This window comes from Sceloporus occidentalis, unplaced genomic scaffold, assembly GCF_023333645.1.
Source record: "Sceloporus occidentalis isolate IW3139 unplaced genomic scaffold, rSceOcc1.0.p SCAF_1, whole genome shotgun sequence".
In the NCBI taxonomy this organism is placed as follows: Eukaryota; Metazoa; Chordata; class Lepidosauria; order Squamata; family Phrynosomatidae; genus Sceloporus; species Sceloporus occidentalis.
In genome coordinates, this window is record NW_028316981.1 from 10,756,176 (window position 1) to 10,774,388 (window position 18,213).

Below are 18,213 nucleotides of genomic sequence, written 5' to 3' on the forward strand. Positions count from 1 at the left end.
AGTGGTTGTTGGACCCCAGCAGTTGCGCTGACACGATCTGATATTTCCTTCTGTACAAATGTAAATGGTAAATATTTCTCCTGTGTATCTGTATATGTGTGTGTGTCAGGGTCAGGAAGTACCCATCCCAAATTCAACACCAGACATTTATTGAAGAAGACTAGGCAGTGAGCCGCAAAACTCCAACGTACTGATAGACACAAACAAAACACCACACAGATAAAGACAGGGCCAAGTAGAGGACATATTCTCACTTTGAATAGGTATTGCTCATCTAAGGGCTTCCCAACGACAGACAGACAGACATGTTTGTGGAACAGGCAAGTGGCAGGATAAACAGAAGCCACTTGAAACAACATATTTCCCACAAAATGAGGTATCCAACCTTAACCAGCCTCAGACAACAACACCCATTCAAAAGACGAACTTGTAGCAAGGAAGGGGAAACCATTAACCGTGTTTACGGAGACCGATCTAGGAACAAAAATCAAGAAAAGACTATGGGTGCATCTACACTGTAGTGTGGTTTGACACCACTTTAAGTACTTTAGCTCCATTCTATGGAATCTTGGGCTTTGTAGTTTTGCAAGGTTTTTAGCCTTCATTGCCAAAGAGTGCTTGGTGCTGAGAAAGACATGCACCCACACAATCATCCTTTCTTAACCAATTAGTACAGGATCTCACTCCCTGCTCTCAGAAGCCCTGGCTTTTAATCACCAACAGTGCAGAAGAAAGGGATTCACAGTATTTGGGAACAAGCAAAACACACCCTAAGGTGAGAGCTAATGGACCTATGGGCCAGGGTGTCACAACCCAAACGAACATGGAAAATCCAAATTCCTTGGTAAATACCTACACAGAGGGACGCAGAGTCACAACTGCACCAATGATGTGGGGCAGACTTTCTCTGGAGGTGGTATCACTCTTAGACCTTCACCCCCCAATGTCTGCTTGTTGACTTTGGATATTTAGTTGCCATGAAATAGATTCCAAATGTGACTGGCAGACAGAAAAGAGTTTTTCAGGTAGTGGGCCAAGGCAAATTGTGAGCATAGGAGGGCAGCATACAGGGCTTTTACACTAAGCACAGAATCTTTCCATTCCTGCCTCTTCCACGAGCGTGCTCATTAATTCTTTGTCATATTTGAAAACCAGGCTATTGTTTGTACATAACCAGGGTGGGCAACCTACAGGCTGCATACAGCCACTGGATCCCACTTTTGTGACCCCTACCAGTCCCTTAACACCCAATTTAAAAATAATAATCTTGGAACAATTTTGGGATGATTTTTGTCCCCAAACAATGCAGAAAGTGAAGTTGAAGACTGGCATCCATAGTTTTTTGTGGGTTTTCTTTTTGGCTATGTGGCCATGTTCTGGAAGAGTTTATTCCTGACCTTTATTTCTGGTCAGCCAGAAAAATCAGCAGTAGCAAAACATGTTATAAACCATCCTGGGCATAAAAACACTGAAATTCTATCATGTCAGAATGCACAGGGAAGCCATTGAAATCCACAAAGGCCAAGAAAACTTCAAGAGGAAAGCGGAAACCCTTGCAAAGTTTGGCTACCAGTTCTAAAATCACGACCCAGCAAAATGCTAATGAAAACCCTCCAGGGTCAGGGGTTTCCCCAGCAGGCAACAATCACTAATAAACAGACACAAATTCTCTTTGCATATCCTCCCACCCTGAAGCCTTGCCATTCAACAGAACAACACACAGATCAATACAGAAATCACTCCTCCCTACCCAGGGTCACACTCCTCCCTACCCCACTCTCTTCCATGCCAGCCACAGATGCTGCTGAAACGTTAGGAATAAACTCTTCTAGAACACGGCCTCATCACCCGAGAAATCCACAAAAAACAATGCATAGTCTCCAAAATGCATGAAAACACACAAAAATGCCCTCCACGCAAACAACACAGAACCCCGTACTACTTGCAAATACTTTCCCTTTCCTCTGCAGTCCCTCTCAAAATGGCAATGGGAAGTAGCACAATGTCACTTCCTGCTGCCATTCTGAGAAGGACTGAAGATGAAAAAGGGGTTTGACTTGCTGGGGGGATGGCTGTGCCCATATCTGTCATACAAGGAAGCCCTGACAGTATAATATCATTAAAACAAACAGTAAGCCAACTCACAATGTGTTTTGTGGACCACTTGTAGCAGGAAAAAAAGAAATGGTGGCAGTATTGAGATCAGCATCAGCAGTGTGAGAAGAAATACACTGAACATTTAACAGGAATGGGGCCGGGACAGTAGCAGAAAGTTAACCGAAGTAGTCCTAACGCTTCCACATTTTAACAGACTAGCAAATCCTTTTCTTGGAAACAATTTACACTTAAAACTTCACAGTCTAGACAGATAGATTTTTGACATACAGGTGTATGGTTACAATTTCAGGACAAAGGATGCTTACAGAAAGCCATTTCTGCATGTAAAACTGGGGGCAAAGATTGTGTCAAGGGTGAATACATATTACATGGACAGCACCAGACCAGTCCCACGAACTGCAAAATACTGGAAGTACAGTGGGCCCTTCCCTTATGTAGCGGCATATGCATACAATGCTGAACAGTACATGCACCATGAGCACACACACCATTGTTTTTCCCACAGCGCAGCTTCAGTGTAAACTGAAAGCTGAGTATGGCGCATCCGCATATGGCAAGGGCATACTGTAATTCTCCAACTACATATCCAACCTAGACTAGTCTGTGTGATATTTTACATTTACTTTCACCTGTTTTTAGTTTTAGCTTGAAAAGCAACGGTGTTCTTAGAGCCGGACTTCAGGGGACAAGTCCAGGCTCCCATCAGGAGAATAAATTAAGAGGATCTCCCAATGTAACAAGGCTCAACTTCAAAGGAGATTCCCCCTCATAAGAGTGTTCAGTCCAGAATCTAAAATTATTTATCTGCACCACAGATAAACACCTGTCCTTGTGTCTAACGCCAGTTGAGGTAACGTACGTTATAAGATTTCCTGTTCTGACTCATGTATAGCACAATATTTTTCTAGCCAATTGGAGGAATTGAAAGGCAAAGGCAATTATCTTCCACGGGACACTTGCAACCTTCCAGACGTTTCCGGTTGGCCACCATGGTTATGATCAAGAAGCAACTGTCTTTCTCTTATATGTCTTTACTGCAATATTTGAGAGGACCTGAATGACAACAGTCATCTTCTCATGTGTCTCAAACGAGAAACAAAATGAGTGTTCACTAAAAAAAATTGTTACGATACCAATTTTAAAAACCCCAACGTTCATAATATTTCAAGTCTCGTGTGGGTTTTCTGATGGCGTAGGAGCTTATCTTTCCGTGGGAAGGTTTTTCTACACTCAGAGCATTCATGCGGTTTTGATTCCACGTGGGTTCCCTGATGCCTTATCAGTGTTTCTTTCTGGTAGAAGCTTTTCCCGCACTCCGAACACCCAAAACGCTTTTCCCCCGTATGGATTCTCTGGTGCCGAATTAACTGGGCACTCTGGCAGAAGCTTTTCCCACACTCCAGACATTCATAGGGCTTCTCTCCCGTGTGCATTCTCAAGTGAATGTCAAGATACGATTTCCTGCTGAAATTCTTGCCGCACTGAAGGCATTCATAAGGTTTCTCCCCCGTGTGCATTCGCTGGTGTCGGATCAACTGTCCTCTCTGGCAGAAACATTTCCCACACTGGGGGCATGCATACGGCTTCTCACCAGTGTGGATCCTCTGGTGTCGGATCAGCTGCCCACTCTGACAAAAACTTTTCCCACATTGTGGGCATTCATAAGGCTTCTCTCCCGTGTGGATTCTCTGGTGTGTGACAAGTGAGGACTTGTTGCTGAAGCTTTTGGCACACTGAAGGCATTTGTATGGCTTCTCACCTGTGTGGATTCTCTGGTGAGTAATAAGATGGGACCGAGTGCTGAAGTGCTTCCCACACTGAAGACATTCATAAGGCCTCTCTCCCAAGTGGATTCTCTGATGTGCAAGCAGGTTCTCCCTCTGACAGAAGCTTTTCCCACACTCAAGGCATTCGTAGGGCCTCTCTGCTGTATGAATCATCTGATGCACAATAAGTCCTGACTGGTGCTCAAAGGATTGTCCACATTTGCGACACATGAGATGTTCCTCTCCTGCCCGAATGATGCCAATGTTATCCGCTGCAACATTTTCCACTTTCTGAATCGATATACCCCACATCTTCACAGTCTGCTGCCACATCTGCCTATCGGATTCATAGCCCTGATCAAAGGGTTCAGATTTCATGGAAGCATCCTCTTGAGTGTTGCTGCTGTTGTGTGTCTTTACTTCTGGTAATGTTCCACCAGTTATTCCTCCTGATGACTTGGAGGAAACTTCTTGCGAAGTCACGCCTGTCTCATTCTCACTGGCTGTGCTATCACCTTCCAGAAAAAGAAATGGAGGACAAGAAGACATGCACAGGAATTACTCCATGTGGGAGGCAAGAAGGAAAACAGGCCACAAAACTGGATGACTGAGGAAAAATTAGATGACAGCATTTTGAGGTAGTAGCATGGATTCAGTTATTTCATATTAGAATATAATTTCCCTCTATTTCCAATGTTCAGGCTGTGAGTGCTGTTGATTATGGAGGTAAATGAGACCAGCCACATGAAGGAGAGATGCTAGCAGGCTTGGGGGGGATCTAAAGTACGAATACACACACACACACACACGCACACCCCTAAGGAAGTGTGTGTTTCCAAACACATGTGTATATGGACTCTTGGGGGAAAACAGAAGAGAAGGGTTGAGGGGAAATGGAATGCAATAGAGTCATAGAGTTGGAAGGGGCCCCACAGGCCACTGAATTCAACCCCTCGCTCAGTGCAAAAACTAGAGCATCCCCAGCAGGTAGCTGTAGCTGTCTAGCATCACTGTGAAGATGGCCCAGAGAAAGGGAGCCCACCACCTCTCTAGATCATTGATTCGATTGTCGAATAGCTCACACTGTCAAATAGACGGAATCCTGAACAGGAAGTTCTGTACATCGTAACATTTCGTTACAGCTCTCTGATTTATATGGGTTGAGTCTCCCTTATCTGAAATGCTTGGTACCAGAAGTGTTTTGGATTTCAGAGTTTTTCAGATCTTGGAATATTTGCATATACATAATGAGATTATCTTGGAGATGGGACCCAAGTCTAAACATGAAATTCATTTATGTTTTGTACACACCTTATACACATAACCTGAAGGTAACTTTATAAACAATTTTTAAAAATAATTTTGTGCATGAATCAAAGTTTGTGTACAATGAACCATCAAAAAGCAAAGGTGTCACCATCACAGACACCCATGTGGATGATTTTGGAATGTATTTTGAATTTTGGAATTCCAGATAAAGGAGACTCAACCTGTACCGGTTTTTTTAATGCGTGCTAAGCAAACACAACAGGGGCCATGTCCATTGTTTTCTAAGAGTGCATCTACACTGTAGAAATAATGCAGTTTGACACGACTTTAAGTGCTGTAGCTCCATCCTATGGATTCCTGGCATTTGTAGTTTCACAAGGTCTTTAGCCTTTTCTGGTGCCTCACCAAACTACAGATCCCAAGATTCTGTAGGGCAGAGCCATGGCAGTTAAAGTGGTGTCAAACTGCATTAATTCTACAGTGTAGCTGCACCCTAGGAGAACAGTAGAGCATGGTGCTTCTCCTGTTTTCGCATGGAGTGCAGCAGGAGGGGAGGTTCTGATTGCCAGATATGGCCAACCTGCAAAATGGGTGAGGGCTGCATGTGGCCTGTTTTTTGTCCACCCCGGTGTTCACTGACTGACATCAGATCACTGGATTGTTAAGCAATCCAACTCTATGTCAGGAGAGACTCATGGCTGAATCTGGGGCGTCTTGCATGCAATGGGGGCACTCTACCCACCCAGCTCTGTTTCCCTTACATCTTGTGGACTCACTCTCACAGTCCTGAGCTGTCAAACACATCCCTTTCTGGGATCTCCATGGGATTATCTCAGTGGTCTCTTTCAGTCCAAGTCTTTTCTGCTGTGGCAGGTTTTCCTCTGTAATGTCACTTGTAGCTGCAACATCTGTCAGATTAAAGAAAGAAAGAAAACAGAGAAACAGGTCCTGGATGTATAGAGGAAGAAAACCTCAGAATCACAGCAAGAGACGGGGAAGAGAAAGGATGAACAAGAAGAGCAGAGAAACGTCTGCACCTTTATACCTTTTTCATATGAATATTATTTGACATATACAGGAAGCCCCCTCTTATTTGACGGGTTAGGAAATTGTCAGAAAGTGGAATTGGTTGAAAAGTGGAGCCCAGATTTTTTTAGCTTGCAAATACACTTTGGCCACTGAAAACATAAATAACACACTATTGAATGCGTGCAAAAGCTAAATTAACACACAACTGGCTCTTCCACCCTGCAGAAATAGAGGAGCTTGACACCACTTTTACTGCCATGGCATCACTCTGTGGAATCCTGGGATTTGTAGTTTGGTGAGGTATTGAGATGGGTCTGTCAGGGAGGTCTGGTGCCTCACCAAACTACACATCCCAGGATTCTGTAGGATAGAGCCATGGCAATTAAAGTGCTGTCATACCGCTTTATTTCTGCAGTGTGGATACACCCAGTACAAACATACACAGAGACACATGTTTGAGTGGTCCCAAGTGAGCCTTGTAGGCAAGAAGAACTGACAAAAGAGAGGAACCCCTGTCAAATTAACAGAAATTGCCTGTAATTTGCAAGTGCTGAAAGAGTGAAGAGTCGGAAAGTAAGGCTTCAAAAGGTGTAGTGTTGAGCTGCAATTTTCCTGGGACATTGACTCTTTAAATCCCTAATGTTTCCCGTCTGATAAAGTCCAGAGTATCCAGATGGTTACAAAGGTTAAAACAGATACAGCTAAAATTGAGATCATAGCAAAGTTTAAAGTACAGCATAACTAACCTAACAACAGAATTAAAAGCAATTAAAGACACAACCATCAAAAAGAGAACTACAAATAAACAGTGCAGCACATTGTGAAAGCTCCTCTCCCTACTTAGCTATCAGCCCTCCAAGGCCTGGCAAAACAAAAAAGGGCCTAATCAAACAGTACTATTGGATCCTGGCTTGGGGATTCTGGGATCTGTAGTCCAAGGGCAGGATAGAATAGCAGCAGTGCAGTGACACTGCCCATAATTCACAAAATCATAGAGCTGGAAGAGACCACAAGGGCCATCCAGTCCAACTACCTGACATACAGGAATACACAGTCACAGCACTCAACTAGACTCTTGTAGTTGCACAAGTGGTTGTGCTTTTTCAAAGCTTGCAGGAGTGGGTCATTCATTACCTCCTTGTATTGGCAATTAATTCATTGGAGTATGTTTACATTTCATTCATATGCAGCTCTGCTCCCTCACAAGCTGAGAAAACCAGTGATTAGCCCAGCAAGGAATGCTGGGATCTCCCAGCCAGCTCTGCAGATGTCGAACTGCCCACCACTATTTGGGATGTTACTGCTGGACACCTCCGTTCACTCCCAGGAACATAAGGTAAAGTATCGCCTCATTCCCAATACATAATAAACTGCTTTTCAAACTGATCGCGACTCGTTTAAATGGCCCTTGTTCATTTCTGGTGCAGTTTGCTGAGGAGGGTGCAGCACTAAACTCACTTAAAACCAGTTCTTCCAGATCTGCGGCATTCCCTGCTTCTTTTGAAATGAATCGATTCAATGCAAGTGTGAATGTGCTGTCTATTTGATTTGGTTCCTGTGGGGCGGTCACCCCTGAGAGGCAACTCTATGTTGAATTGATCCACTGCTGAATGTGAACGCGAAGTGGATTGAATTGAAATGGGTGGGTTCGATCATGGCTTGAATAGTGTGAACAGGGACGTAGCCGGGGGGGGGGTTCTTGGGGTCCGGACCCCCCCTTCCATTAGAAAAATGAATGGTGCATCCTGCTGCGCCGCCGCGCCCAAGCCCCATTATAATGGTGGCACTTAGTCTGGACCCCCCCTTCCTAAAATCCTGGCTACGTCCCTGGTGTGAACATGGATTCAACTCAAAAAAAGATTTATTTTGTAGTGGGAATGAGGTCTTTAAGTACCATATATCAGCACAGCTTTGTGCTCTATCAGTATTATAGTGGATCTTGGCCCCAGCCAGGGAAGTAATTTTTCTATATTTTGGTTAAAACCAAGGAAATAGGTGTCTGACAGCCATCACCTTTACAGTGCATGAGGGAAATAAAATTTAAGGGCCCCATTAGTTCTTAGGGACACAGGGTCCAGATTTTTCAGACACTAATAATCCCAACACACCAGGAGAGTAGCTACCTGCACTATTCCCTTTTCCTGTTTCTTCAGTGTCCTGGATGAATGGCTCTCCTCCTCCTTCCAACAAGGAGATCAAATCCGGTTTGGGAATCGAAAATCCTAAGGGAATGGAAAGACAGGGATTTAAGGAACGATTTCTGCTGCTGTCAAGTGCTAAAAAAACATATTCAGCATCCAAGCTAGAAAATTTGCTCCTGAAATAGTCAGTCCATAATGGGAATTTTAAAACAACAATCATAGAATCATACAGTTGGAAGAGACCCCCCCCCCAAATAATCCAATCCAACCCCATTCTGCCATGCAGGAAGACACAATAAAAGTACCTCCGACAGATGGCCATTCTACCTCTCCTTAAAAACCTCCAAAGAAGAAGACTCCACCACTCTCTGGGGCATCAGGAAAGTATTATTAAAGTTTGGGTGGAATCTCTTTTCCTGTAGTTTGAGTTCTGCAATACCTGTAAATGTATGTCTTTAATTGTGTCTGATGGCCACAGAATACTGACTATCGAAGTGTTGGATAGAATGGAGTACAGAGGAAAAACATTTGTGGGTGAAATCTTAAAATGGAGCACTCCAAAATGCCAACCAAAAAAATAAAAAGAGAAGGGTTTCAACCTATGATGTGCAAAGCAAAAAATCCACCCCATATCATATACTGTGTATGTGTGTGTGTGTGTGTGTATCCTCAAAACATGAATAATAGGATGTAACAAAATATAGTAATGGAATTGCATTGAAAATAATATCTACAATCCAATAAATATATATTAAAAACTAGATATAACCCAACACACACACAAATGTACAATATATATCAAGAAGATAAACACCATATAAACACCACATGGAAAACTATCATACAATGTCAGAACAAAATAGACAAAGCTCCAAAACACACTGCAGAAATAATCCAGTTTGAGACTGCTTTAACTGCACTGGCTCAATGTTAGGGAATCCTGGGAAATGTAGTTTTGTGAGACATTTAACCTTCTCTGTCAGAGATACCTCTGGTGCCACTATAAACGGCAATTTCCAGGTTTCTCTACTACTGAGGCAGGGCAGTTAAAGCAGTCTAAAACTGGATTATTCCTGCAGTGTTTTGGACCATTGGCACACATAAGACTTGATACCAATTAAGCCAAAGGCTTAAATTAACAGCAAATCCAAAAAGGTTCATGTGAACCCCCTCCCCATGACTGTTTGCAGATCTGTGATAATGGCCTTTACAAGACTGCCAGCTACTTTGGACTGTTTTCATCACAAGAAGTCACAGTTCTCTTTCCAGCTAGTAAAAAAAATGCATGCCTGGGTTTTTATATATCTCTTTCTTTGGTAGTGGCTGTAGGTATTATTGTCATTTCGTTTTATTACTGCTTTCCACTATTAGATCTTACTATTCATGTCTGAAGATTGTTTATGTATCCGGTATGGAGTTTTTCTGTTTGTTTGTTCTTTGCATTTCAAAAAGCAACATTTCACAGAAGATCCCACTTGTGAGGTAAAACCAGAATGGCAATGTAACAAGAATGATTCAGAAAACTGGGGCTGTCCCTGCAATAGAGAGTTGGTTGGAACACATGGGCCTCATTCCCACTAAAAAATACATCGTTTTTAGAGTTGAATCGATGACATGATTTAGCACTGAATAGACTTCACACTATCTGAGCCCTTGCTTTACCTACCCATTTCAGTTTAACCCACTTCATGTTCTCATTCAATGATGGATTAATTTAACATGGAGTCGCCTCATAGAGGTGACTGCACCACAGGAACCGATTCTGATTTGCAGCCCAATCACACTAGCGCTGAATCAATTTATCGTAAAAGATGCGGGGAATTCAGATGATCCAGAAGAAGCACTTTAAATTGTTCTAGCGCTGGGGGGCCCTTGACAAACTGCACCAGGGATTCGGTGCAAGTATGAGTAAGGGCCATTTAAACCACTTCAAACTGGTTTGCAAACCAGCTTATTATGTAGTGGGAATGGGGCCATGAACAGCTAAGAATATTGTACATTTAAGAATTAAGTCATAAGAGTAATCCCATGATGGGAGAAAGGCAGGTATAAAGCCAAATAAATAAATAAATAAAGTCAGGGTAACTGGGGGTAACTTTAAACCAAACTTCCCTTTTCAAAGGAAAGTGTAAATGCCTAGAGTCTTACCCAAAGCAGCCATGTTTCTGTAATTTTCTAGCATCACTTCCCTATACAAGGAGCTTTGGTCTTGATCCAGGAGGGTCTGCTCTGCCTCCGTGAAATGTACAGCCACTTCCTCAAAAGTAATCTGAACCCGAAAGAAGGAAAATATTAATTTCGCAACATTCTTGGCCACCCAGGAAAATTGACGCAAGGTGGAGTATTCAAAGATATAGCCGTGTTAGTCTGTAGAATCAGTATGTAGAGAAGTCTTGTAGCGCCTTTGTAGCACTGAAAGTTAGTCTCAAAGGTGCTACAAGATCTCTCTACAAGGTGGAGCATGTGATACTCCCACATTTATCCCCATATAACAATCCTGAATTAGATCAGGCTAAGCCAGAGACTGTTCCAAACTCAGTTAGTGTGAAGAGTAAAAATAGGATCTCCCAAATTCCAGTTCAATACTCTTCACTGTTCTACCAAACTGGCTGTCAGCTATCCTACCTCCATTCATCTGATAACCTTCCTTGCAGTCCTCATCCCTTACCTGAGTTGGCACTAGGGTAGCATGAGGCAGAGATGACTCAGAATGCATCACAGGTGCCATTCCATCGCTCACTATCTTGCAGCCTGGATTGTGGAAACAGAGAATAGTAATTTAAAACAATTTCCTAGGCTCTGAGAGAAATACGAAATTGCAAAACATAATCTTTGAGGTTTTTTACTTAAGAAAAGGGGGAAGGGGGAAGAGATTTGATAGGAATAAATTCAATTATCACATAGTCCCCATAGGTCAAACCGGAGCCAAAATACTGGTGGTTTATTTAATGTACATACTCATGTTTTAAGTCTAGAAATTTTAGTCAAAAAATTGACTTCAAAAACCTGGATCGACTTATACTACAGGTAATGTAAGTCCTCTACTTTAATTCTTATAAAAAAGGGAACCATCCCCAGGTGAAAGGCAAGAGCATTATCTGTCCTGGAAGCACTAACCCTCTTCTATTCTCTCATCCATTTAGCCTTTAGTGTGATCACAAACAGTAATGCTTGCTGGAATTTTTAAAGTACTTTGGCATTGTTTTCCTCTGCTTCATTCTTTAGATCCTTTGTTACACACCACTAAGTTTTACCCTCAAGTTATCCATGAGTCAGATCACAATTCGTAATTCTGGCCCCAAAACATGCCCTTGATTTATACATGAGGTCGACTTATAGTTGAGTATATGCAGTATATGCCTAGAGAAAGTAAAGAATGCCAACAGGCTTGGCTAAGCTAGATCAAGAAAAGCTGTAAACCATAGAGTTGAAAGGGGTTCTATAGGCCATCGGTTTTAATCCCCCACTCAATTTCGGAAATCCATCTGCAGCATGTCCAGCGGGTAGCTGTCCAGTCTCATTTGGAAGATGTACAAAGACCCCAGCACTTTGCTAGATAACTGGTTCCGCGGTTGAACTGCTCCAACTGGCAAGACGCTCCTTCTAATGTTCAACTGAAATCTACCCTCCTGTAATCTGGTCTTACTCTCTGGGGCATCAGCGAACAAACCTGCACCCTTCTTTCGGCGACAGCCCTTTAGATATTTTAAAAGTGCAGTCATGCCAATCCTAAGTTTCTCTCCACAATGCTAAACATGCCCAACTCCCTCAACCCTTCCTCCTACGTTTTGTCTTCATACCTCTTCACATCATTGCTGCCCTTCTCTGAACCTGCTCCAACCTGTCTACAGACTTCTTGAAATGAGATGCCCAAAAGCTGGCAGTGAGACAACAAATGTTCGCATGATATTTTTTTGTGCTTTTTTGGTATCGTTGTTTTGTAGACTTTGTATTTTGTTGTATTTTGACGCCTGGCCAAAACAGTTACCCCAGAATACTGCTTAGAAAGGTGATGTTTTCCTACTACAACATCCTGCCCATACGAGTAGGGATTCTGAGAGCTGTAGTCCAACAGAGACGTTCCTAAGCTCTACTCTCTCATGTCATTCTCCACATCCCTCCTGAAGCAATCCTGGTCCTTACCAAGCAAGCCACAATCTTTGTTGTCCACTGTTTCCGCTTTCATTCCTTTGCGCAGTGGCTGTCTTGGTTTGATAATATAAGGAAGCAGGAAGCCCCCAGCAGATCCCTCTTTTTCTGCCTCAGACAGCATCTGGAATAAAAGAGAGGGTCATTTCACATCTCACCATAATACTAATAATAACAGTGGACAGATAGGCACAACAAGGAAGGGTGGCACCAAAAAGTAATAGATATATCCTAAACAAGGGGTGGGCAGTCTTTTTGTTTCTATTGCCTAGGGTCACATTTGTTCACATGCCTTCATAGGTAATAAACCAAACTTTTTCTTTTGGACTTCAGCTCCCAGAATTCCTACTTTTGGCCAAGCTGGCTGGGACTTTTGGAAGCTGAAGTCCAAAACATTTGGAGAACCAAAGTTTGGAGATCGCTATGCTTTAGATCCTTTGTTCATGGCTCTAAGTTTTACCCTCAAATTATCCACGGGCCAAGCCAAAATCCATAATTTCGAAACCCAAATCTGCCCTCGAATTAAAAATGAAATTGACTTATAGGTACAAAACACACTGCAGAAATAATCCAGTTTGACACCACGTTAACTGCAACGATATGATAACCCTGTTTAAATACTTGAAGGGATGTCATATTGAGGAGGGAGCTAGCTTGTTTTCTGGTGCTCCAGAGACTAAGGACCCGGAGCAATGGATGCAAAGTGCAAGAAAAGAGATTCCACCTCAACATTAGGAAGAACTTCCTGACAGTAAGGCCTGTTTGACAGTGGAACACACTCCTTCCTCGGAGTGTAGTGGAGTCGCCTTCCTTAGAGGTCTTCAAACAGAGGCTGGATGGCCATCTGTTTGGGGTGCTTTGATTGAGAGTTACTGCAGCGCAGAATTGGGTTGGACTGGATGGCCCTTGAGATCTCTTCCAAATCTATGATTCTATGATTCCATGGTTCCATGCTATGGAATTCTGGGAATTGTAGTTTTGTGAGACATTTAGCCTTCTCAATCAGAGAGCTCTGGTGCCACAATAAACTACAGTTTCCAGGATTCCCTCACATTGAGCCAGGACAGTTAAAGCAGTCTCAAACTGGATTATTTCTGCAGTGTGTTTTGGACTGTAGTCAAGTATATAAGGTTAGGAGCCCTGGTGGCGCAGTGGTTAAATGCCTGTACTGCAGCCATTCACTCGATACCACAAGGTTGCGAGTTCAAGACCAGCAAAAGGGCCCAAGCTCGACTCAGGCTTGCATCCTTCCGAGGTCGCTAAAATGAGTACCCAGACTGTTGGGGGCAAATTAGCTTACTTGCTGTTCACCGCTATGATCTTTGGAATAGCGGTATATAAATAAAACAAATTATTATTATTAGTAGTACTGTAACTAAAATAATAATAATAATAACAATAACAATAATAATAATACAGTAAAAATAGTAGATGGAGAACCCATTAATCTCTTTCCAGGGCAGTGTATCCCACTGCCAAACAGCTACTGCAGCTAAAATGTTCTTCCTAACATCTAAGTTGCCAGCCCCCCTCGATTTAAAGATCTGCTAATAGTCAGACAGGCACCTTGAACCCACCTGAAACCAGTTCCTATAGGGCAATTCAGGTTTCCTAAGGCTTCAGCCTTTGTTAAAAAAAACAAAATATTTAAATATCAAAGCCAAGCCTATTAGGGTCTAGCTTTAAATCAGTAGAGTAGCAGAAATGTGTCCTTGTCTAACTATGCTTCTCTAGGAACATTAGCGGGGTACAAACCGCCGCTTTGCGGCGGTCTGCCGCCGCCGCCGGTAGATCCGTGGGGGAGCCGGAGCCTTCAGACGGCGCGGCTCCCGTGCGGACCGAAAAAGAAGCTCCAAAATGGAGCTTCTTTTTCAGTCGCGTTTGTGACGTAGCGAGGCACCAGGGGCGCACTCGCTACGTCATAAAGGCTGCGACACGTACGGACGCTCAGCGTCCGATACGTAAAGATGGCGCCGCCCATGTGGAAGGGGCGCCGCCATCTTGTACGTATAGGATACGTACTAGGGTTGGGGGGTGCGGAAGCACCTCCCCTTCCTAACCCTAGTACGTATCCTATACGTACTAAATGGCGGTATGTATCCCGCCTGAGACTAACTCAAAAACAACACAAGTAGCTTGCAGTTTAAACAAAAGTTTACTAATGGCTTTAATTTACATATGCATAAAGACTATATCCTAACCAAGCTAAGGAATAGTTCAAGTAAAGAAGAAATCTTTATCTCACCATCTTTCCAAAGAAAGTTGAGAGAGAAAGAAGATGGGGAACCCAACAGGGCAGCAGAAAATCCATCTGAGTCCATGTGCACTACCCAGAAGGGTGAGCGACCTGACTCACATGGTTTGTTTACCAATTTGCAAAGTTATTGCCTTGTGATTCAGGAAGAGCAGATGAGATGTTTGCAAGAGGGAGAGACAGCAGAATTTGCATGCAGGAAAATTTATCTATTTAAGGAGGGGAAAGAGGAGAATGCAAAAAATCTTCCAACAGTTCCTGCTGTATCTGACCCCCTCACCTGCCGTTCCCATCCCCTGGACTCTTCCTGGCTCAGCAGGAACTCCTCTGCCAGGTCCACTGCTTGGGCCATAGTCTCCGGTCCTCCTCCTTTGACCCAACTCTGCATTTCTTGAGGCAAAATGGTCAAGAACTGCTCCAGGATCACCATCTCTAGGATCTGCTCCTTGGTGGACCTCTCTGGCTTCAGCCACTGACGGCAGAGTTCCCGGAGTAGATCCCAAACCCCACGGGGTCCCTCCATCTCACGGTAGCGGAAATCCCGGAACCGCTTACGCTGGATCTCAGTCCCAATGTCCTCTTCTGCTAGAACATCTTCCTTCGCTGTCTTGTGATTTTCTTCATCTCCAGTGTCCAGATTCTTAGAGTCTTTGGGACCTTCTCCATTGGCACCTGGTGATATCGCGACCACCCCATCTGCTGTAGGCCAGTGGCTGTTTTCCGTTTCTCCTTCAAAGGAGACTAAAGATAATTCACTGGCGTTCTTTTCAACCCACTGTGGCTGTGGATCTTCCCAGATCATCTGAGACGGTTGCAGTGCCCTCAAAAACTCTTGCCACTGGACTTCCCAATGTTGGGCTAACCCTTCCTCCGGCTCCTGCTTAACCTGTAATGGGAGCCATTTTGGGAATCCTTTGGCAGCCCCAGTGGCGGCAAAATGGTGGCCCTTCCAACCATCTCTTCTTGGTCTCCAATCCCTATAGGTCAAATCGGGTGCTTCTGCCTCTTCTGTTTTAATGCCCGCAGAAAACCTGTGAGCGAAGAAATGCTGAAATTGGAGGTCTAGTGCTGCCACAGCACCTCCTTTTCCAGACATAGTTTGACCTCAGAAGGGATGGTTTCCCAATTTTCTTCTTTTTCCCCCCCACCAGATACGTTGCAGAGAAAGCAGTACAGGCACTGGCTTGGAGGCCTGTACGTCATTCAGTCATTCAGAAAGGCAGTGACATTGTGTTGTTAGGATCTGAAGGTGTGGACAATGGGTAATACAATGAACTGTAAGCAGGAATGATAGGCAATGCAGAAGTCGGCTTCATTTCTAAATCAGGAGGAAGTGGGCTCCCTGAAGGGAAAAAAGAACACACAAACCACAACAAATTAAAACAAAACCAAGAGTCTTTTTTGTAGGCAATACTTGGTAATAGAGATGTAAATTTGTTGGAAATTTGGAAGTCATGCAAAAAAAAAATATGTTTTTCTTTGGGGTGGAATTGACATTTTTGGGAAATTGTAAAATGTAGTATTAGTAACTTCACAGATTAAAAGGTCACTTCTTGGCTGCATCCACAGTGCAGAAATAATCTGGTTTGACACCCCTTGAACTGCCATGGCTTAATGCTATGGAATTCTGGAAACGGTAGTTTTGTGAGGCATTTAGCCTTCTCTGCCAGAGAGCTCTGGTGCCACCACAAACGACAAATCCCATTATTAAATAGCATTGAGCCATGTCAATTTGAGCGGTGTTAAAACTGCATTAATTCTGCAGTGTGGCAGCAGCCTAGAAGAGGAAATTTCATCAGGTCTTGCTTGGCAGGTCTTGCTTGTTATGACTGAAATTCCCTTTCTGCATAACCATTAAAGACACAGAAGCCATCTCAAATCTTCACTTTGACAACCCTAAGAAACCGAATAGATTAATATCTATTGCAAGACCTTTGTCTCAAACGCTCCAGCAACTCCTGGCGTTGGGGAATCCAGAGTAGATTTCTTCAGGATCTTGGAGGACCCACTCTTCCTGCTATACTCCCTACCCTGCAACTTTTTTGTTATGTTAAATCTTACCAAAGTGCCAACACCCTGTGTCCTACAAGTCCCAGAACATATTCTTCCAGAGAACTCACAAAGATAACCGTGAAGGCAACAAACCCTCTGCTTTCCTGCTCAGCACCTGAAATTAAGATACACTGCTCCACAACATGAAGGTTCCATTCAGGTTATCAACGCTAATACCAGGGATCAGGGAGAAATTACTGTTTTGGACTACAACTTCCAGAATACAAACACACACATAGCATGGCTAGCAGAATGTTAGGCTGGCATCACACTGGAGAATTAATGCAGTTTGACACCGCTTTCACTGTCATGGCTCCATCCTATGGACCCCTGGGATTTATAGTTTGTGGTGTCCCCAGAACTCTCCAACAGAGAAGGCTAAACACCCGGCGAAACTACAAATCCTAGAATCTCATTGCATTGAGCCATGGCAGTTCAAGTGTTGTCAAACTGCATTAATTCTGCAATGTACAGGCAGCATTCGAAATCAAAACAAATACAAAAAGGGTCTCAACTACAGATGGATTCATAATTATATTCTACATACTAGTATACACTATATAATAACCATAATAATATAGTGATTATGTTCTTTATCTGCTCTATTTATTTCCAGTGGTCTTGTACGGCTTATACATAGAGATCGCAGAAAAGGCTCTGACTTTGGCTGCTTAATTTCCACTCCCCCCCACCCTGTTTTTATCAGGGCTGGCACTTTGGGACCCAGGACACAAGATCAGCACCTTTTGCTCTTTTTATAGTTTCTCTGTCCAGTATTTCCACTCTGCCTTTCCAAATAGTAATAATAATAATAATAATAATAATAATAATAATAATAATAATATATTTTTTAAAAAGCATCCAAAGCAATGCATCTCTGAACACAAAGCAAGCTCTAAAACTAATTCAAAGCCTTACACTACAGCCATCAAAACACAGCAAAAACAATTTAAATGGTCGGTGGTAAGGAAATCTCTTTGCATCCTTCCCTTTTTAAAATGATGATGATGATGATGTCTAGAAAAGACCCATAAAAAGAAATAACCTGGCCAGGTTGCATGTTATTTGCAATCCTTAGGCTAAGAATATAGGATCTCTCTACTTGAAAGCGCAGGGGTCAGCCCTTTGGGTATCCTCCCATTCATCCTTTGCTGATGTGCCTTCCCTTTGTCCTCTTTCCCTTTGAATGCATCCCATCATCCCATACAGCCCTGCAAACCTCACTTGGGTACCTTTTGGGATTTCTCTCTGTGAACCAAGGAAGGGCTGAGAAAGCCAAAGAGACAGTTCCCCAAGTCCTCTCCAAAAAAGGGAGGAAGGCAAAAACAAAAAGAAGAAGAATACAGGAAGCTCTCTTTAATCCATCCCTCCCTCTTAAGCTTTCATGGGCCTTTCTAGGCATCTCAGCTCAGTCTGTTTTAACCCTTTAGAAAAA

General features: G+C 43.2%; 1 protein-coding gene across 1 annotated transcript; it reads right to left on the reverse strand.

Moving 5' to 3' along the window:
* Window positions 1-2,006: 2,006 nt before the first annotated feature.
* On the reverse strand, window positions 2,007-18,089 carry LOC149320707 (uncharacterized). The gene is made up of 8 exons (XM_089503363.1): window positions 18,011-18,089; window positions 15,007-16,068; window positions 12,467-12,596; window positions 10,992-11,074; window positions 10,472-10,592; window positions 8,306-8,404; window positions 5,930-6,061; window positions 2,007-4,399 (listed from the first exon to the last, which is right to left on the reverse strand). Exons 2-8 carry the CDS (start codon window positions 15,820-15,822, stop codon window positions 3,273-3,275), a joined length of 2,508 nt encoding a protein of 835 aa, XP_089359489.1. The 5' UTR covers window positions 15,823-16,068; window positions 18,011-18,089; the 3' UTR covers window positions 2,007-3,272.
* Between the last annotated feature and the right edge of the window lie 124 nt (window positions 18,090-18,213).

What these genes read in the sequence shown, in the direction of transcription:
- LOC149320707 (XM_089503363.1), bottom strand. Translation starts at nt 15,822, where the DNA reads ATGTCTGGAAAAGGAGGTGCTGTGGCAGCACTAGACCTCCAATTTCAG. An exon ending in CTACCCTAGTGCCAACTCAG is followed by an intron (nt 10,593 to 10,991) that starts GTAAGGGATGAG and finishes TTTCGGGTTCAG; the next exon opens with ATTACTTTTGAGGAAGTGGC. An exon ending in GACAGCTCAGGACTGTGAGA is followed by an intron (nt 4,400 to 5,929) that starts GTGAGTCCACAA and finishes TTTTTCTGGAAG; the next exon opens with GTGATAGCACAGCCAGTGAG.